Source organism: Gavia stellata, chromosome 7, assembly GCF_030936135.1.
Source record: "Gavia stellata isolate bGavSte3 chromosome 7, bGavSte3.hap2, whole genome shotgun sequence".
NCBI lineage: Eukaryota > Metazoa > Chordata > Aves > Gaviiformes > Gaviidae > Gavia > Gavia stellata.
In genome coordinates this window covers 18,002,919-18,022,098 of record NC_082600.1, presented here as the reverse complement: position 1 = coordinate 18,022,098, position 19,180 = coordinate 18,002,919, and the positions used below count along the sequence as shown (strand labels likewise).

General features: G+C 41.8%; 1 protein-coding gene across 1 annotated transcript; it reads right to left on the bottom strand.

Annotated features, from left to right (window-relative positions):
* Positions 1–288: 288 nt before the first annotated feature.
* Positions 289–15,767, bottom strand: DDX24 (DEAD-box helicase 24). Its single transcript, XM_059819424.1, has 8 exons — positions 14,930–15,767; positions 11,476–11,853; positions 9,652–9,805; positions 8,748–9,263; positions 6,511–6,586; positions 5,731–5,919; positions 3,132–3,265; positions 289–1,376 (listed from the first exon to the last, which is right to left on the bottom strand). The coding sequence occupies exons 1-8, from the start codon at positions 15,654–15,656 to the stop codon at positions 1,145–1,147; spliced, it is 2,406 nt and encodes an 801-aa protein (XP_059675407.1). The 5' UTR covers positions 15,657–15,767; the 3' UTR covers positions 289–1,144.
* Between the last annotated feature and the right edge of the window lie 3,413 nt (positions 15,768–19,180).

The window sequence follows — 19,180 nt, the reverse complement described above, 5'->3', positions numbered from 1 at the left end:
GTGACACTGGTTCTATACTGTATGAGACACAAAACGTCAGCCCAATCTAGAGCTGGCAGGTGAAGGTTCCCTGTGCTCCCACCAATACAGATCCCACTGCTACGTCTTACCTTTTAGGTGCTTTTCCCCTCTCCTTGCATTTTAAGTGCAAAGGGCATCAGCTATTAAGGAATTTAGAAATCTCAAGTGACTGAAAACAGACACAGGCTTTGGGTTTTATAGAGATATAATTTAACAAAAATTCAAAATATATTTTTCTGATATATTTTAAAAATAGTTTTAAAAATTATTTACCCAGGTCAGGTTAAAATGATTTAAAAGTGTAATTATCAGGAAGAACTCTTCAAAAGTGACATTTCACAACATCATCATCTTTTCCATTAAAGCATAGGTCATGGTTCTAACATGTTTTCAACACAGAATTAACTCCAAATATTAATTAAGAAAACATTGAGTAGCAACACTTATTCCTCAAAACTCTACACATCTCTGAAGGTCAGTCCTGGCCCATTGTCACCTTGAATTTTTTTACACATTCTAAAACATATTAATACTGGACTAAAGGAATTAGACCCAGTGGAGAATAGAACAGAGAAATATTATCAGAGGAGAAAGAAAATTGGGAGAGATTTCCATAACCAGACTTGTAAACCTGCTGGTAACACTACCTATATTTGCTGCCTTTCTCACTGAACTGGCTGCAGTAAAAGCCAAACCACCCGTTACCACCAACTCAGATTCTATACAGCCTACCTTCCCCTGTCCTTTGAGGACATTAAAATTCAAACCAAGTTTTGTCATTAGAGTATGCCTACAGTGAATTTTACCCAGTAACTTTTACCCGTCTCACAAAAGGAATAATAAACAGAACTATTTTGAAACTAATAAACTTCTATTAATACGGAGAGTAAGAAAAAATAAGTAAGAAGGTAAGGAAACAAGATCCAAGACAAGATCCAACAGTAACTAACAGCATGTTAGCAGAGCCCTTTAAATCAACATTTTGCTTTGTGACTGCACAACCAAGACACAGGCAACGTCCTCTGATACTACGTGTCTTCTAGCTGAGTTCCCCCTTAAGCACTGACAGCCTTGATAAGGATTGTCCTTGCTTCCGTCGCACTGAGTGATCTTGCTCAGTTATCTAATTTAATTTCATTGATTTCTTCTTCTTAGCTTGTTGTTTGGACACGGTACCCAGAGCAGATTCTGAAATACCCACTGATGTCTGAGGCAGGAGTAGTTTTCCAGACTGCGTTGGGTACTTGGTTTTCATAAGGACTTTAAACAGTGGCTGGGACAACATATGTTTTAGTTGTTTTTTCATCCCCTTCAGCATCTTTTGCTTCTGGCTTTCTTCTTGCTCACTAGATTTTCTTCCTTGGGGCAGAAATCAAAGATACAGAATGTTACAACACGAGAAGAACTTGCATTGGCCTCTTTCACCAGGCTTTTGTAGTGCTAGGGGCAGATGCTAATCTCATCTTTCTCTCTCTAACAAGGTCACTCACCTCCCATACAGTCTTCCAGTCATCTGTGACACTTTCAGATCATCCAGGCTGTCCACAAGATAACAAGATCAAGAAGAATCCTGACTACTGAGTAACTATACCCCAGGGATCATTCTGCTAAATCATTCAGTTAGCTCTCAACCCAGAACAGACTTGGGAACAAAAGGAAAGGGAGCCCAGAAAATAAGGTATTAACCCAGGGCTTCTAGCTCAGGCAGAAGCTTCTTTTGTGTATTTCATTACTTTCTACATGCTGCAGGAAGCCCTCTCCGCCTTACACAAAAAAAACATGTGAGGTGCTCAGATTTAATAACATAGGAGAAAGAAGGGCATAGAAAAGATGGGAGATGGTCAATATGGTCAGAGGCCTGAACCGCAGAGAATAAATGAAATCAAGGTTGCTGTAATGCAAATTGAAAGGACATTACTAAATCCTCTGTAACAGTGGAAGAGGCATTTCTTTTATGGGAGGAATGACTGAGATTTTAACTGGTCTCCAACAAGCTACAGAAGACTCGGAGACTGAATACATTTTAAAGCATGAATCTGGCAAGATTCTGGGTGGCAATTACAAAGCACTTCACTTGAGAGCCACAACTTACTTGGACTGGATGTGCTGTTTTGAAACTCATTTCAAAGCACAGCATACTCAGATTATGTCAAAACAAGACAGCACAGTGCTAATTATTTGAGAGCGCTCCTGAATAGTTTGGACAGAGACAATTAGTGCTTGCTTACAAAGTGGTTAAGAACAAGCTAGTCCAGCCATGAATAAAGGAAAGAAAAAAATTAATCTGAACATGCTTCAAAATTAAGACATCTGCACATTTAGCAGCTAACAGGTTAGAGACAGCTTAAGCTGAAGTGACCCAGGCAGCACCCCTATTCAGCAAGCCTTCAAAGAACTGGTATGAAATCATACCTTCGGCTCCTAAAATTTGAACACAATGCGGCATTTTACAGTGCATCTAAGCTGTGCAAAGCTTCATGGCATTGAACTAATAGGCACCTGTAGTTGCACAGCCCTACACATTCTCTCAGTAACAGCCTACAGAACATTTAATTTTAAAAATATAAGAAACTGTTTACTTCTAACACACCACCAAAAACCTCAGCAACTTGAATGTAAGTATTGGCCATTTAACCCACACAACTCAACCTACATAAGGCTCACAAAATTTTTGATGTTTGCTAGTATTTCCTGGGTGTTCCCCCGCAGAACTGTCAGGCTCCTGTCCTGCTGCCTGTCTACAGCAGGGTGGGAGAGATAAGCAGAAGTGGAGCTTTTTCTTTGACACAGAGGGGGCAAGACTCAAGTAGGGTAATCTAACAGCCCAGTACGTCCTAAAATGTTTGCCAGAAGCTAAACAGTTCTTGTCCTATGACATGTGGACTTGTCTGCGACTTGCCAGAATTGTCACACCTCACTCCCTCAGCTCCAGCACTATCTACCGCACGATCATCCTGAAAACACCAGCAACACCATGTACTAAGTAATGACAATCCTTTCCTTTCCCTTCTGCCCTGCAGGTTTTAAGAGTTCCTCTGCCATGGTGGGGCTTCTTCTGGACACCAGTGCTATGGGACCAACTGAGCATATTCATAAACAAGTATTTCTACTTGCCCATAAACATGTCATCATCAGGATCAATCTCAAGAGCCTCTGCAGCTTGCTGGAGCCAGGAGTTGTGCTGCTTTGCCCGACTGTTGAAAAATTCTGTCTTCTCAATCTGCCGTGCCAAATTCATCCGCTCCTGCAACAGAAGTACATTTCAGACATTACGATCAGTTTTAAATGCGGGGCACTTTAGCAGAATCAGTGTTTGAGAGCATACATTACAATGCAATGGAGGCGCAGAGACACTTTTGTTCCCTATTGCTGTCCCAGCAGATGCTGCACGTAATAAAGACATGTCATCACTTCCTAAAGTGTTTTCGTTCTTCAGATCCATGATAGCATCTGACTTCTGAAACATCTCAACTATTAAACATGCCTGAATGTTAACTCCTCATTCTTTAAACGAATCATGACAAACACATCAGAGACATCAAGGACAAATCATGATTCAGATACCAATCATTTCCAAGTTACATATTTACATAGTACAGCTGGATCTTAAAGTTACCAGTTTCAGCAATAAGGGACAGCTGTTAGCTTCATCCCACTCTGAAGAAGTAAGCTCCTGCATACGATATGGAAGAAGCTACTCATGTTTTCAGAAATGCACCTGATCTTGTTTAGGCACAGGACAAAATGTGCTGTCCTTCTTCCCAGCTGCACACAGGTGGAACAAAGGTGTCTAGCAAACCTAACCTGACCTGCAGTCTTCCAGCTGGGTCAAGCTGTCTTAAATAATTCATTAAAGAAAGAAAATCTGCACCCACAGTAAATAATAATCAAGTCAACAGCAAGTTCTGCTGTTTGTCATGTGCCTGCGGTTGCACAAAACAAACCCTGTGCAGGACACCCTGGCCACCCCAACAGAACAGTCTGGTGCTACACAGTAACAGCACCAGCCAGAACTGCCAGGATAATTAAAACGCAGAGAAAGAGAGGAAATTAAATTACAGCTGACTAATAACACAAGTCAGACACTTCTCCTTAGATCATTACAAGAAATTTTAAATAGTTTTTCCATCTTTGTAAAACTTGAGTCCTCTTTTGGTCTCTCCTCTACCCTGGTTCACCAATTCTATTCCTCTCAATAGGCTCTTCCTGAACTTGAATGAAGGCATGCAGAACCAGGGAAGGAGGTGCCAAAGGGACAGACATAAAGAACCAGCAGCAGTATTAGTCCCAACTACAATGGCTTTGTGATTAAGCCTAGGGTAAAGCGTAGATGAGACCTGACCATGTGAAGGGCCTAGGAGGCTGGAGTCCTGTAATTACAATTACAAAGATGACTTCTTCTGGGAGAGGAGTCCTATTATGGATAGGAGAGATCGTGAGATGGTGGCAGGAAAATTTAAGTGAGGAAACAATATTTATTTGCCCATTAATTGATAGAGGATTGTAAGAGCCAAGAGCTACTTATCAAGAAACACAGAAGGGACCTCTGAAGAAACACTCTAAAAACAACAGATTTCTTTTAGTAACCAGAAACATTTGGCAGGTGGAGAAGGGCGGAGGGGAAAGATGGAAAAAAAGAATTAAAAAAATAAAATTCTCTTTGTTACCACCAAGAACAGAAAACTGATTCTGTGCAAGCATTTATTTGATTTTCTTCCTCTTTCAGAAGGCTCCATCTGCTAAAAGATTCATGCTAAATACCCCCTTTGCAGCAAGCCTGGGCTTTGAAACTTGCTGACATTACTCGCAAAGCGAGGATACCGCTGTCGCCACAGGGGTAGACCCTGGGCTCAGTCCGGGCCAACTGGATAAGCATGAACCACAATACTTTAAGGAAGATATCTGTTGCATTATCTGAGTGCTTGCATTTTTCTCCCATTCTCAGTGACTGTGCAATATTCAGACACTCCAACCCCAGGTGGATTCCTTTCAAATGCAGTATTTAAATACGTCCCATTTTACATGGCTGATGTCACCCAAACTGTTAAGAGAATGCTGAGACATGAAATGGCCCTTTATTCGAGAAGTCAAAAATCTGCCTAGATGCTTTCTAAAATACACTGTTTGGGAAATCCTAACCATTGGCTATCTTCTGAGTTAGTGAATGACTGAATTCTCCTTAAAACAGGCAATAACCTAGAAAAAGTAAACATACCTGGTTTGACAGGGTTCAGTGGCAGTTGTGGCCTCACAGTATAGGGAACTTTCAGAAAAGCAGAGAACTCATTACTTCAACTGAGAAGAGGCAGATGAAGACCACTGAAGATCCCTGGACCTGCTACTGTTCTCTAGACTGTTCTTAACACAAGAGGCTTTAACCAACGTACTTAACAGAGCCATCCCAGCGCCCCAGCCACAAAATATACTCACTTCCCTAAACCGTTTTTGGAATCTAGTCATGAAAAGCTCTACATAACAAAGTGCAAGAAAAGTGTAAGTGATGTTTTTATTTGAACACCCTTCTTGGGCCAGTTATTGAGGAGAAATCACAAATATTGCTTAAAAAAAGATAGTGTGATTAACTCAATTTTCAAATCCACGTCCTGAAGAGTAAATTTCATCTGAAATGTGGAAAGAATGTGATGGGTAATGCAGTAATATAAGTAAGCAAGCAACTACTCAGGCTGCAAAGAGATTGTGTTTCTTTACCTTGATAGAAGTCATGTACTTGGTTTCAACTGGGAAAAATGGCAGCTCTTCACTCTTCTCCAACGTTTTATAAATTTTTCTAAAATTGATCAAGTCATCAGGGCCAATCAGCAATAGGCTAAGGCCTTCGTTGGCAGCTCGGGCTGTTCTGCCACTTCTGTGTACATACAACTCAGAAGTACGAGGGACCTGCAAATATTCAGAAAAACCATGAAGCTGGCCATGGAAAGCTAGCAGCCACCTGTCATGCTTTAGCCAAGAGGTTGCCAGAAAATATTTTTTTAAATACACATGGTACAGCTGTAACACAGCTGAAGATAAAAGTAAAAGATGGATGTCTGGAGACACTTTTTGTTCTCTGGTCCAGTATTCTTCCTTGCATAATCTTTTCTGAGTCTCTCCTAACTTCTGAACCTCTGTCATTTCATTTGCAAAGCAGGAAAAAGAGAAGCAGAGAAGAGTTATAGGGCTGAGTCATGTGACAACTTTGGATATTAAAGTTAAGCAACAAGTAAGGATAATTGTATCTGTTATGTCATTTCTCGTCTATAATCACACATTCATGAAGTGCTACCTACCACAGTCAGTCACTACAGCAATGAGATCCTTAAGTACAAAGCACTACAGGACAGTTAAATCAATAATGATTAAATCTCTGTACTCGGGACTATATTACACACAGGACCAAGAATCACAGCTTTATTGCGTTCAGGGTTTGGATCAGCAAAAGCTTATTTCAAAACCAGAACAGTAAAAGCAAAAACATTAAAAATATTTAACCTGGTAGTGGATGACATGCTGCACGTTGGGAATATCAAGACCACGAGCTGCAACATCTGTTGTCAGGAGGACACAGCTGAGAAAATGGTAATATTTAATGAACATGAAATTGAAGAGTAAACCATCTGCCAAGGAACATAAAATACAGTGACCTAGAACTCTACCACAGCAATTTAAGGAACAGATTTGTACTATATCATCTGCTGGAAATATGCTATTTGTTTGCCCTTACAGAAAACGATAGCCAAGAGGCAGTCTTGAAACTTGACTGCCAGAGGCAGTCTTGAAACAGCAATTCTTAAAGAAAAAAATGCAAATGTTACCTTCAGCAGGTCTATTCTGTTTCCAATAAAGAAACTCACTACCTTGCTGGATCCTGTTTTCCTATGCTTTTGTTCTCTCCCAGTTCACAGGAACCTTAGTGCAAATCACTATTCAATGACCTAATCCAACCACCTGGCAGGGGGGTATGCTCCCCTTCATTACATTTCTCAGTGCTCTGCTCAGGCTGGGTTTAAAAATATCTTTAGCTTGATATGACCATACCATTAACAACACAGTTGATCTTTTGGCAGGACAGAAAGGTTATTACAAGTTTCACCAGTTGACAAAAATACATTATTAACAGTATAGATTTAATTAACAGCTTTTTGAGGCTGAAATATCTTCTACCAAGTTGCACTCAAATGAGTTCTCTCAGTAAACTGAAAGCTAGAAATATAAAAGGGAGGGATTCTGTTCTGACAAATAGTATTTCTCCTTACCCCTAGAAATGATGAACTACTCAAAAAAGTAATTCTTTTATATAAACAGTCTATTACAGAGACAAAAGACTCCATAGGGTATGGAACAATTCTTTTTAAATAAATCTCCCAGCAACTGAAATTATTTACTTGTAGGTAACAGGAATTTTTAAAAATTTTATGGCATCTGACTGCATACACAGTTCAAAGGAGAAACAAACAGAAAGTTCTATGGTTTGCAATCTGCAGAAGGCTGTGACAGATCTCCTAGATTTCCTTTGGCCTTGAAAATCTGCAGTCTCTGAAAATGCCCCTTCTGGCCTAGGCCAATGCTATCGATACTACATTTTGCCAAGAGATACTGCAGATCTATCACGGCAATTCAACCTCTGTTCTCCCTGCCTGAGTCTTATTATCAAGGTAAAAATTCCCACGCAGTCAGACAGCATGCAGCACTTCACAGCAGGACTAAAACGTGAGGCTTCTGGAGTACACAAGTACTGAGATCACCAACCCCTCCCAAAGGCCATCCCAAAGCCAGCAGGAAACAGTAATTCTTACAATGGCAGGACAGGCCTAGCTGGGTAAATCTGACTGCCCACTGCTGCTGAAGGTCACAACTGCCCCTTCTCTTGCATTGCTCTAGGATACCTTGACCTTCAGGAAGCTAATTCATCTAACTAAACCAACAAAACCCTAACCCAGCAAAAAGTGGTTAGTTTTCTGATGGCTTAGTGAGATGAACCAATTTACAGAAGGATCAAATGAGCTGCAGAGCCAGGGCACAGGGGCAGAGAGGTGTGCAGGATGGTTATAAAAGCATATGGCTGAAAACAAGGCAAGTGACACCTCCTTCAGCAGCAATGAGCTGCCAGACCACAGAATAATTCAGCTTCCAAGGGACCTCAGGAGGTCTCTAGTCCAACCTCCTCCTCAAAGCAGGATTAGCTATAAGGTTGGACCAGGTCACTCAGGGCTTTATCCAACTGAGCCACGAAAAGCTCCAAGAACGAGCAGCCTGTTCCAATGCCTGACTGTCCTCACAGAGGAAAAAGCTCTTTCTCACACCCGGCCTGAATCTCTCGTTTCAACTTCCACCTCTTACACTTCATCCCCCTACCACGCACCACTGTGAACAGCCTGGCTCCATCTTCTTGGTTAACCTTCTTTTAAGACATCGGAAGGCTCCCATTAGGTCCCCACAAAGTCTTTTTCCCAGGTGGTGTCAACCCAGTGGGCTCAGCCTCTCCCCTTGCAGGGAAGTGCTGCTTGACCATCTTGGTGGCCTTCCACTGAACTTGCTCCAGTTTGTGACCTCAACCATCCTGTGAAACCTCATCCTTAATCATTAATAACCTGGACTCGTGAACAGGGAACTTGCATCCCCAGCTAACTCCCCCAACCTGCTCCTACTCTAACAGAGCTGTTTCCTGTCCCCACTACCCTTTACACAATTTCTTTTCCTCTCTACTAGGAAGTAGAAAATCAACTCACCTCTCTCGCGCAGCAAACCTTTCCAGGTTTTTCAGCCTTTGCTTTTGGTGCATGTTGGCATGCAAAGGAAGAGGATCACAATTTAAGATTGTGAGGAGAGAACTGAGGCGTTTTACACAGTCTATGCTGTTTGCAAAGACCATGGTTCTTCCTGGATACTGGAGAAGGAAGTAATAGAGATAATAGTCCTTCTCATTTGTATTACAGTGGATTCTGGTTTCTGTGAGAGTCTCAACAGTAGCCTCTTTCCTTGTTAAGTCTATCACTTTGGGTTTGCCCTTTATTCCTACTTTTTCCATTAACAATTCTAGTTTCGTCTTCTTGTCCATCTTTTTAGCATTCTTTTTCTGTAAAACTCTTGTGGGAGTCTGATGGACTAAAGTCAAAGTGGCAGAAAAAACAAAAGTCTGTCGTTGAGGGTTATACTGTGAATCATTTAAGATTTCCAGCAACTGAGACAGCTCTAAGAAGTGACCTTTCTCAACCATTCGGTCTGCTTCATCAATCACAAGGCACCTGTCAAATAGGAAACACACAGTAAAAATACACTTGTACAGATAAATACAAATCTGATACACTTCAAAAGAACTTTTCCTGCTGAACACATAAGGGAAGTTCTGCATGTAAACCGCAAATGAACACCAGGTATGCTGGGGTAGCTACAGCAGCCTTCCACATTTCTTTTTGAAAAATCAGGTTTCTAAAGGAAAAATAAGGTTTTTGCTACTGGCTTTACTTGACATTTCATTCCATCAATATAACCACTGTGCATTTCAATAAAACACTCTTGAAAAGAAATAAGTGATCTTACACAGTCTAAATTATTTAATCAGTTAGTAAACACAATCAGTATGCAATGTTGCCCAGTTCAGCATCCAGCAGTTAGTCTAAAAGGCACCTTTACCTGAGCTGCCGAAGATTTGAAAGATGTGGGTGTCTCTCTTTAACTAACTCCCACAGACGGCCTGGGGTTGCAATTACAATTTCTGGCTTTCGATTCAGCACACGTTCTTGCTTCTGTGAAGCCATGCCTCCAACTAGAATTGCAGTCTTAATGCCTAAAACATATAAATAATTGTTTTTATCTCACTAATTTATCAGTGAATGTCTTTACATACATCCACTCAAAGAAGTATTTTCAAAAGTCTATACTGCAACTTTCAGCAAACATTTTGGTCAGGGAACTTCAGGGGTTTTATACAACATTGAACATGCAGCAATGCCCTCAATTTTACAGAAAAATCCTCATTACAGTTAGATGCCAAAAATAAAGTAGTCTTTCTTTTAGTCTTCCAATAGCAGGAAGAATCACGTAGGTCCTCCATAGTTGTTAGCTTTGTTTACCTGTACTTCAGAATCTCATGTTTTGTCAATTACATCTGCATGAACATGAATAACCACCAGGCCCCTCCAAGAATAAGACTGAGAAATGCTTGTCTTGCTAATAACTGCCTATTTGCTATGAGCAATCCTAACAAGAATACTCCCAATTAATGATTCTTTGGACTGCACAGTAGTGCAGAGACCCTAAGTTAGCTTTAAGCAATTTGCTCAGGTATTAAAAGGAGTTTACCTTTGGAAGCACAGACTCCACACACGGCTTATTTCACCCTACTTCTTCAAAGAATATGCTGGCCCATGACAAACTCAATGCTACTGTGCAAGATTCCTCTAGTATCCAAGCTATCACAGATCTCTCTTCCCTACTACTTGTGGAACCCCATGATTCCAGGTGGGGATTTTTTTCAAAGTGAGTTTGAGACAATAAAGCAAGCCCACATCAAAACATATTTTATTTCCTGCTGCAGCAACTATACATCACTTGGGCATCAGATTTTCACACACAAATAGCACTACTCCTATCAGAACTGTAGTGACATAAATTGATTATTTCAGGCTAGGAGTTAAAACTAGCCTTGTAATCAGCTGTAGGCTGATGAGCACAGCAGGATGTATAGACACCAAAGGAAGATGTGCTTAAAAGCAGTTCACTGCGCTACACATCCTCTTCAATAAATAAACAATTACTACTATTGGAGAAGTGGGGAGTTGTTTCCCAACTCTCCCCATCTTGAACAGTTTCACATCCTCAATCATTCACTTAATAGATGTCCTGACCTCTGGTTTGGAAGAGAAAGGAACAGGATGGAATTGCTTTCATCAGGCATGTTACCCAGTAATATGCTGTGGCCTGACTGCTGTAAGAAGTCAGACAATCCAGCAATGCCTTCTACCCTTAAAATTTATGGCCGTAATTTGTTTTTTTGATAGATAGAGCAAAATGATATACATAGGTATATCTATATCTATGTTATCTATATAGATTGATATATCTGTCAAAAAAGGAAATTATGAAATATACATATATAAAAATATATATAATTAAATGATTTTTTATATATAACCTACATCATCCAAACCCAGGACAAAGTTAGCTGTGGCTGCATATCTAGTACTGATTCAGTGTTGCTAAAGCACAAGACAATAGCTATTTGAAGGAAGAAACATTTTAAAACAAAATATCCCACATTAACTGTTTACTTCCACATGCATCTCACTGAAGAATCTTAATGCATTTCTCAAGTATTAGTGACTATGAACCCTAACCCTTCAAAAGCCATCCCAATTTTATGATGCAGAAGAAACCGTGGCACACATTCTGGTTCAACACTAATGTCAAGATCCAAACCCAGCGTAATCTGGGACATGGCCCGTGGGACCGACGTACCTGTAAACTTTGCAACTGCGTCAATGTGGTGTTTTACTTGTACAGCTAATTCTCTTGTGGGCGTAAGGACCAGTCCTAAAAGAGGTCTCTTTTTATGGGAGCCAACAGTATGTGTCTCTTCACCGGAATCAAATTCAAAATTTTCCAGCACCTTCACACAGCCTGTTGTGAAAGATGCATCATCTTCATCTCCACTATCTTCAAACTGCTGATGGGTTAGTTTTTCTGCTTCATCCTCATTTTCCCATCTTGTTTCATCATGATGCTGATGGGACTCTTTAGAAACACTGTCATTTCCGACTGTTGAGCTATTTGATTTTTGCCATTGCAGCACAGAGTGAATCATTGGAATTGCAAATGCAAGCGTTTTGCCACTTCCTAAAAAAACAAACAAGAATAATAATACAGACGGACAAGTAATTTATTTGAAAAGATGAGAAAAGCAACAGCCAATCACACACTGTTCTTAAAACATACAGTTGTAACAGACACAAACTCTTTATCTTTAGAGGACCAGAAACTTGCAGCAATAGCATCTTTTCTCCTGTTTCCTTTATACATCTCCTTGAAGTCACTAATAGCATACTTTCTGGGGAACAGGTATTTTTCCAATCTCTAGCAGGTCAGGCAGATTCATTTGTTCTGAAAGTGGTTTTTAAAAGCTGCAGCCAAGATATTTTTAAAGAACTGCATGCCCGTAAGGAGAATACCATGCCCTAATTGACAGTTCTGATCAATGTTCTCCAAATAAAGGAATAGCAAACGAGGCCAAGGACAAACTCGAATATACTTGAAGGATTCGCTTCCATCTTCAATTTACAGTACTGTGTTTACAACTTTCTAAGAAACTGTATTTTGAAATACTCCACTGTCTAATTTCCTGGTCTATCACCAGCTCACATTTTTATAATCAAAACACAGAAATCTGGTTTAAAACAGATAATCCGCTTTGGAGAGAAGGGGGTTGTCAAATACAAAAATGCTCCCCTAACTTTAATTTCAGTGGTTCACTGTACCAAACTGCAAGTCACATCCCTGCCACATATTCCCTTCTGAACTATCCGTCACTAATAAAGATGTTAGGAGAAGCCTGGTAGCACATCCACCCCAGTTAAGGTTCTTATAAATATCAGTTAATTGATCACAAAAGCAGCATCCAGAGCACAAGACACTATTACACCATTCCTGTAATAGGCCACTGCTGGGAAGCAGTCCTCTGGAAATCTCATCTCAATCCCTTGAGCACCGTTTGTCCATATCACAAACCCATAATGGTTTGCCAAATTCAGCAACACAGAATTTTCTCTGTTTAGGGGAGAACCTTAATATTAGTTAATAAACAGCTAAGCCCAGTATCCTGACCACTAGTGCTGTAAAGTCTCCTATCCACTTTGCCACCTTTCTGCATATCTGGGAGGTCTCTTCTGACTTCTGCACTTGAAGCAGAAAATGTTTATAATCTGCATTTGCAGAGCACTTATACAATAAGATTCTGTATTACCAGAACATCTGTTTTTAAGGTGAAGAACACTGCTGATCTTGAATTAAATGTAATGCAATTTGTCTGGTGCAAACGTCAGTACTACACACAGCTAGATTATGGCTGTGATAATCAGGACTATTCTGCAGGCTTTAGGTTCACCCACAAAGTAAAATAATCACCTCACAGGGCATGTTATGTTCACAACACACAGACCACATACCATAGCCAGGCCTGCAAAACCAGGAGAAAAGTGTATCTTGGTACCCCCAGATACTACAGCTCAAGCTAATTCATGCTCTTTTGAATGGTTTTAGATTGTAAGATTTTACAGACATAAAATTTGGTTCCTTAACCAAAAATTTCACTAGTTCTACGTGGTAATGAACAGGACTGGTTAGATCCACTGCGAAACAACAAGCCCTGACACTCCCTGCATCTGATCTCCACAGGGATCTACCGCCGTTTCAAAATCTTGCCATTCTCCCCTATGTTGCTACCAAAAAGGGATGATGAATAGTTGTTTCACCCGTCACCTGCCTCCCTCAGGCCCAATGCTAAGGGAAGCTGCAGGATGTAGAAAAAAGAACTGGAGAATTTCAGCCTCTCCCAGCTGCAGCACTTCCTAACAGAGAGTTGTCCACATCATCTCTTAAGTTTCTACGGGAATATCGACGACCCACTGAGCTCTCTGGAGAGAACATGGCTTTCTTTCACGAAAGAAGAAAATAAATGAGCAAAACACAGCCCTGCTACCTCAGGGTTATGTAAAATTAGACAGCAACAACACAACCTGCCACCAACGGTACTTTCCATTCTGCAGCTAGAGAGGGATTTGCTTTCCAGCACTGCCAAAATGGCACTTTTTTTCAGCACAAAAACACCATTAAAATTTTCAGTTCCATTTTCGAAAACACTCCCTGCGGGGTTTTCTAATCTTATTAAAGCTAATAGCACCAGCCTAGCTTCTAATTAAAATAAAAATGCAAATGACTGTGTATCTTATTAGTTACTATACCTTCAAGCTCAAGAGCAGTAAATGGCTTTACAAGACAAGCAGTGAGATAAGGCAACTGGAACAGATTAAAAGAATGCAAAAGATGGCTTTAAACCAACCAGCTTCCAATTGTGCTTCCTATTTTTAGTTTTTATGTGGAAAAAATGTTGCACAGCTAACAAAGACAAAACTCCAAAGGTATGAGCAGCAAAAAAAGTTAGAGGGAAAGTAATGCTCTGAGACTTTACAGCAGTGTTTAAGCAAAAAAAAAAAGCTGTAACAAATTTCACAAAGGCTAGCAATGCCCAAAGACAAAGGCATGAGCTGATCACAAGCTGAACAAGAGACAGTACCTCTCCAGTTAATGGATCAATGTAATACTTCAAGCACAAGCAGTGAGAAGGGCTGGTGACAATGTACAGGCCAACCCCAGAGACAGGGCACAGGGTGGGCCTGTTTTGCTATGATAAAGGCTTAGGCCATATTCACAATGCCTAACGCTGTGCCTCGTATTTATCAACCACTCCAAGATAGAACTGAATAATCTTCAGAGGAACCTAGTTCTCTGCTTTGCCTTGGCACAGGAACATCCACAGAAGTTAGGCTGTTGGAACATGACTCTGTTTCAGTAATTCTGCCCTTTGCAGTGTATATCACCTTACAGTTCCAAAAATAGGAAACAATTTGAGAAAAAACAGAAAAAGACACTTCTGTCAAAAGCACAAAAACTCGTTGAGACTTCAAAGCTTTGCACACTGTACTTTGTAAAGATGTAATATCCTGTGTTTATAAGTTACAAAGTTTTAATATTTCACAATGAATCATCACTAATGTATTGGACATGGAGAAGATACAAGCTCTTCTCCTACATATAAATGCTTCTTCTGCTACATATAAAAACTTGTAACAATAAACTGCATTTAAAGAGGGGAGATGGGAAGCTCCCAGCATATACAACCAGTTTAACAGATTTGTACCTGTTTCTGCAGCACCAAGAACATCCATATTATCCCGGATGGCAGAAGGCAAGGCTAAGGCTTGAATAGGAGTTGGAGCACTAAACCCCAGGTAGCTCAAGGCCTGCAACACTGGTTCAGGTACAAACAGGTCTTTCCATGCAGACACATCAGCTTTGTGATCGGTTGAGGCAGATAAAACTTCTGTTGTCCAGTTTTTAACTTTTTTAGTACTTACTGATGGAAGAGCTTCTTGAGCTTGAGAAGCCTTATTTTTAGCTACCTTTTTTTTCTTTTTCTTTGGATCATCTTTTGTGCTTGAAGTGCTCTCAGGCACATGTCCATGGTCCTCACAATTTGCCGCTTCGATTATTTCATTACACTCTGTCTCTTTATCAACTGGCACATCAACTTCTGATGCATTAGGATCACTGGTTTTATCTGGTTTGCTTCTCAAATCTTTGTTTTTCTTTTTCTTTTTGGGAGGGACGACAGGTTCTTCCTCCTCCTCGTTGCCTTCTTCAGAAACACTCTCAGCCTTTCTCTTCTTCTCTTTTACTTTCCCCACTTCGGAAGAACTTACTAGTTTGTACTCTGTAAGTTCCTCCAAGCACACTAGATCTCGAAACTCCTCATCAGAAAATAGATTGGGGTCGATCTGCACAGTTTTCCATTTTCCTGTTACTTCAATGCCTTTTCGTTTCAATTTAAAGGAAGATTTAAATCTCCCTCCTTTTCTGGGCTTCATTTTTACCTAAAAACAAAATAGGGGATAGAAAAGCAAGGTATCAGATCAAAAGAACGAGGATTTCACCGATGATATTCAAACACACAGGAACGCACGGCACAATTCTTTTCCTTTGGGGAATAATATGAACGGCCTTAAATGTAACTACAGCAGGCCAGGCCTACAGCCTCGCTCCTGGAACAGCTCCGGGGATAAAACGAAAATCGTCGGAATAAATCCCCGCAGGCCGCGAAGCGCTCCCGCCCCCGCCGACTCCGGGTACCACCCGCCAAAGGCCCGGCATGGCCCGGCACGTCCTCCGCTGCCACACGCGGGAGCTCCGGGCACCTGCCGGGACCCGCGAGAGGCCCGAGCGGCCCCACCGGCCTTCAGCCCCGGGGCGAGGGGCTCCCCCCGCCCCCCCGGCGCTTACCGCGCTCTGCAGCCCCAGGACAGAGAGGAACAGAAAGCGACCGCGAAGCTGCGACCGCGAAGCTGCGACCGCGAAGCTGCGACCGCGAAGCCCCGCCCGCCCCCGGCCGCCGCCACCGCTAACACCGCCACCCGCCTCGTGCGCTTGCGGGCGCCGCCATTACCATGTGACGTCACTGCACAGCGCCCGCGACGGCGTTCACAGGGGGCGGTGCCGGGCCGGGGGGAGGAGGTGACGTCCGCATGCGCCCCGACCGTGGCGCGGATGCGGGGCGGAGCGCTGCCCGCCTGAGGCTGGCGGCGGCCTGGCGTGGCCCGGCCCGGCCCGGCAGAGGGGCTACCTCGGTCGTCGTTCCCACTTGTGCGCCCCCCGGGAGCTGGCCCTGCGGAATGGTCCCGGGGGGGCCTTTCTTCATGGGTCGTGTGGGGTGGGCAGCCGGCCCTGCGGAGCGAAGGGCTCGAGGGCAAGCGCCTGTGGTAACGGCCGGGTTTCCGGGCCGCCCGTCAGGTGCGCCTCGGCTGTGAGGGGAGGTGGTGCCGCCGGGGGAACGGGCCGCCCAGGCAGCTTGGTGGCTCGGGTTGTCCCTCACCGAGAGGGCTGGCTGGGGACTTGCGGGGCGGGGGGGGAGTGTTGCTGGCTGGGCCGTGCTGAGCGGTGCTGTGTAGCCGCCGGTGTCAGCTCTTTATCCCAAAGGTAAAGCCTGTGTGCTGGTCAAGGGTGGGGGTGCTGGTCAAGGGTGAGGGTTGTTCTCAGCAAGGCCTTAATTTGGGTGCTCTAACGTGGCCCCTGAGAGTGCTTTAGACTCCCTCTACATTTGGCTTTGTGATGAGCCTAAGGAGACACGCTTTCTAATGTGTAAGCAACTAACGTGAAGGAATGAGGATACTCCCTCTTCTTTCCAGTTTTTGGGTTAGTGGAGAGTAACATCTGCTTGTTAGTGTTACTAGCAACTTAACTTGTCACTGCAGCCTACGTTTTAAACAAAGCACACAAGAGGCTAGCTGTGGCTTGCAATTCCCTTGGACTGACAGTGCTGATCATGACAGCTACTTCCCCAGCATGGAAGAGGACATACCTTTTTTCTAATAAGGTGCTACCTTTATCTTTCACAAGTACATTAGTAGCTATGGTGCTGTTTGTGTAAATAATACTGAAGTGTAGTTTAGACATACTGCTGCAGCCCTGGCAAAGGAGGAATAGAATTTAATTACCTTCCTGCAACTGAAAATTTTCTTTCAAAATATAATCAACATCTCTATAGATCATTTGTGCATTATTGTGTGCATAATACATCTCATTCAAGAAAATGGGTAAAGGGCCTCTTAAATTCAACACTAAAATTAGCAGCTAAGGTTGAATGTCATCAGCATTGCTCATTCAATAAAAAAACCCTGTTATTCATGCTTGCTCATGTGTTAATGTGTTCTTTATTATTCCCTGTTTAGAAGAGTATTGTGGGTAAAGTAATGCAATTTGGAGAAAATTTGCAAATAGGTATAGAAGCAAGCATACTACCGAGGTCACAGCGTGATTTTTTTCTCCTGTTGTGTGATCAAGTGATCTTTGCAGCTTGATCTTGGTGTAGGAAGAGAACATCATAAATTATATACTATGATAATGGAAGATTTTTATTTCTGCTCAAAGATTGGCAGATGCTCTAAACAGCTTCTTTTGCTATGAGACATGGGGAAGAGAGCCAAACCCAGGAGGTTTCTAGGGGATAGAGGCCAGGACAGTAGATTAAAGTGCAATTAGAGTAACAATTACAATTATTTATTCTCTGTGGTATCTGTAGGTGCTTCTTGGTTCTGTGAGAAGATGGGAAAATGGAGGGTTGGTTGGTTGGTTTGGTTTGGTTTGTTGTTTTTTTTTTTTAATGTGTTCAGGCCAAGGGCAGAAATAAGCATATTAAATGTTTTCAAGGACAGTTTCTGTTCCAGGTAATCATCGTTAATGATCTGCCAATGTGCAACATGAGGAGGTGCTTCCAATTCATATCTTCATGTGAGTAAGGCTAAAGAGCATTTGATGCTTTGTGCTCATGTTCTGTAAGAAATGAGTTGAAATCAGTGAGAGTCCTGAAGTGAGTTCATGGAGCAGGTTTTGATACGGTAGCTTTAACACTTCAAACAGCAAACCTTATTTATGTAGTACTGAACTGGAGATAGTGATGACTGATGATAGTGCTAGCTCGCTGATAGGAGCTGTGACTGCATCTTCACGGTCAAGTTTAATGAGGGGTCTCAGCAGTCTATGCATTACTTCATTAAAAGTATCTTTCCTTCCAGGTTGTGTAGATTCAAATTTATAAGTGACAATTTTGCTAATTTACAATTTTTCCAGTTTATGTCTTTTTATTTTACTGGATATTAGCAAAAGCAAATTTGCAGAAGCAAAACCAACTGATTACTTTCAAATTCTTGTGTGGCTGATCCCGAATGAAGAGTAAAAAAAAAAATGTGGACAGGAGAGTTCTTAGCTGTTCATCTGTCCCTACATAGTTTCAGAGTTTGCAGCTCTGTCCTGAAAGATTTAACAGGGAAATGACTTGCCAAATTATGTTGAATTATGCTTTTTAATGTAATTACGGACATATTTTTACAGGGCATAGGAGTATTCTGATTTTTTCCTCAAGAACCCATTTGTGGATTCAGCTGACTTCTTGATCAGTATTGAGCTCTATCTACTAATTATAGACTAAAGGACGTAATTACAGGCCCTAAATCTTAATTTGAAAGAAAGCACATGCCTATTTGTAATGAGCGTGGAGGTTCAGAACAGTCTTACCTACATAGAGGTGGCAACTCTTCTTACTGTCACGGTATGAACTGGTTGTTCAAGAGGCATAAATTTTCTGAGTTCCTTTGAAAGGGGATAACCAAGGGAACTAAACATTTGCTTAGTTTTAGAGTAACATTAATCTTCCTGAGCCTTTGTAACCCAAAAGTGACACAGCTTTGGTACGTTGTGACAAGGCTTTGTCAACAAGAAGTACGCATTGGTGTCCTACCAGAGAGCTGGCACTCTTGGTAAGTACAATTCCATCATGGACAGTGCAAAGCAAGCTCTTAGTTAAAATGCCAAAGACAAACAAAGCAGAAGTCTGCTTTCC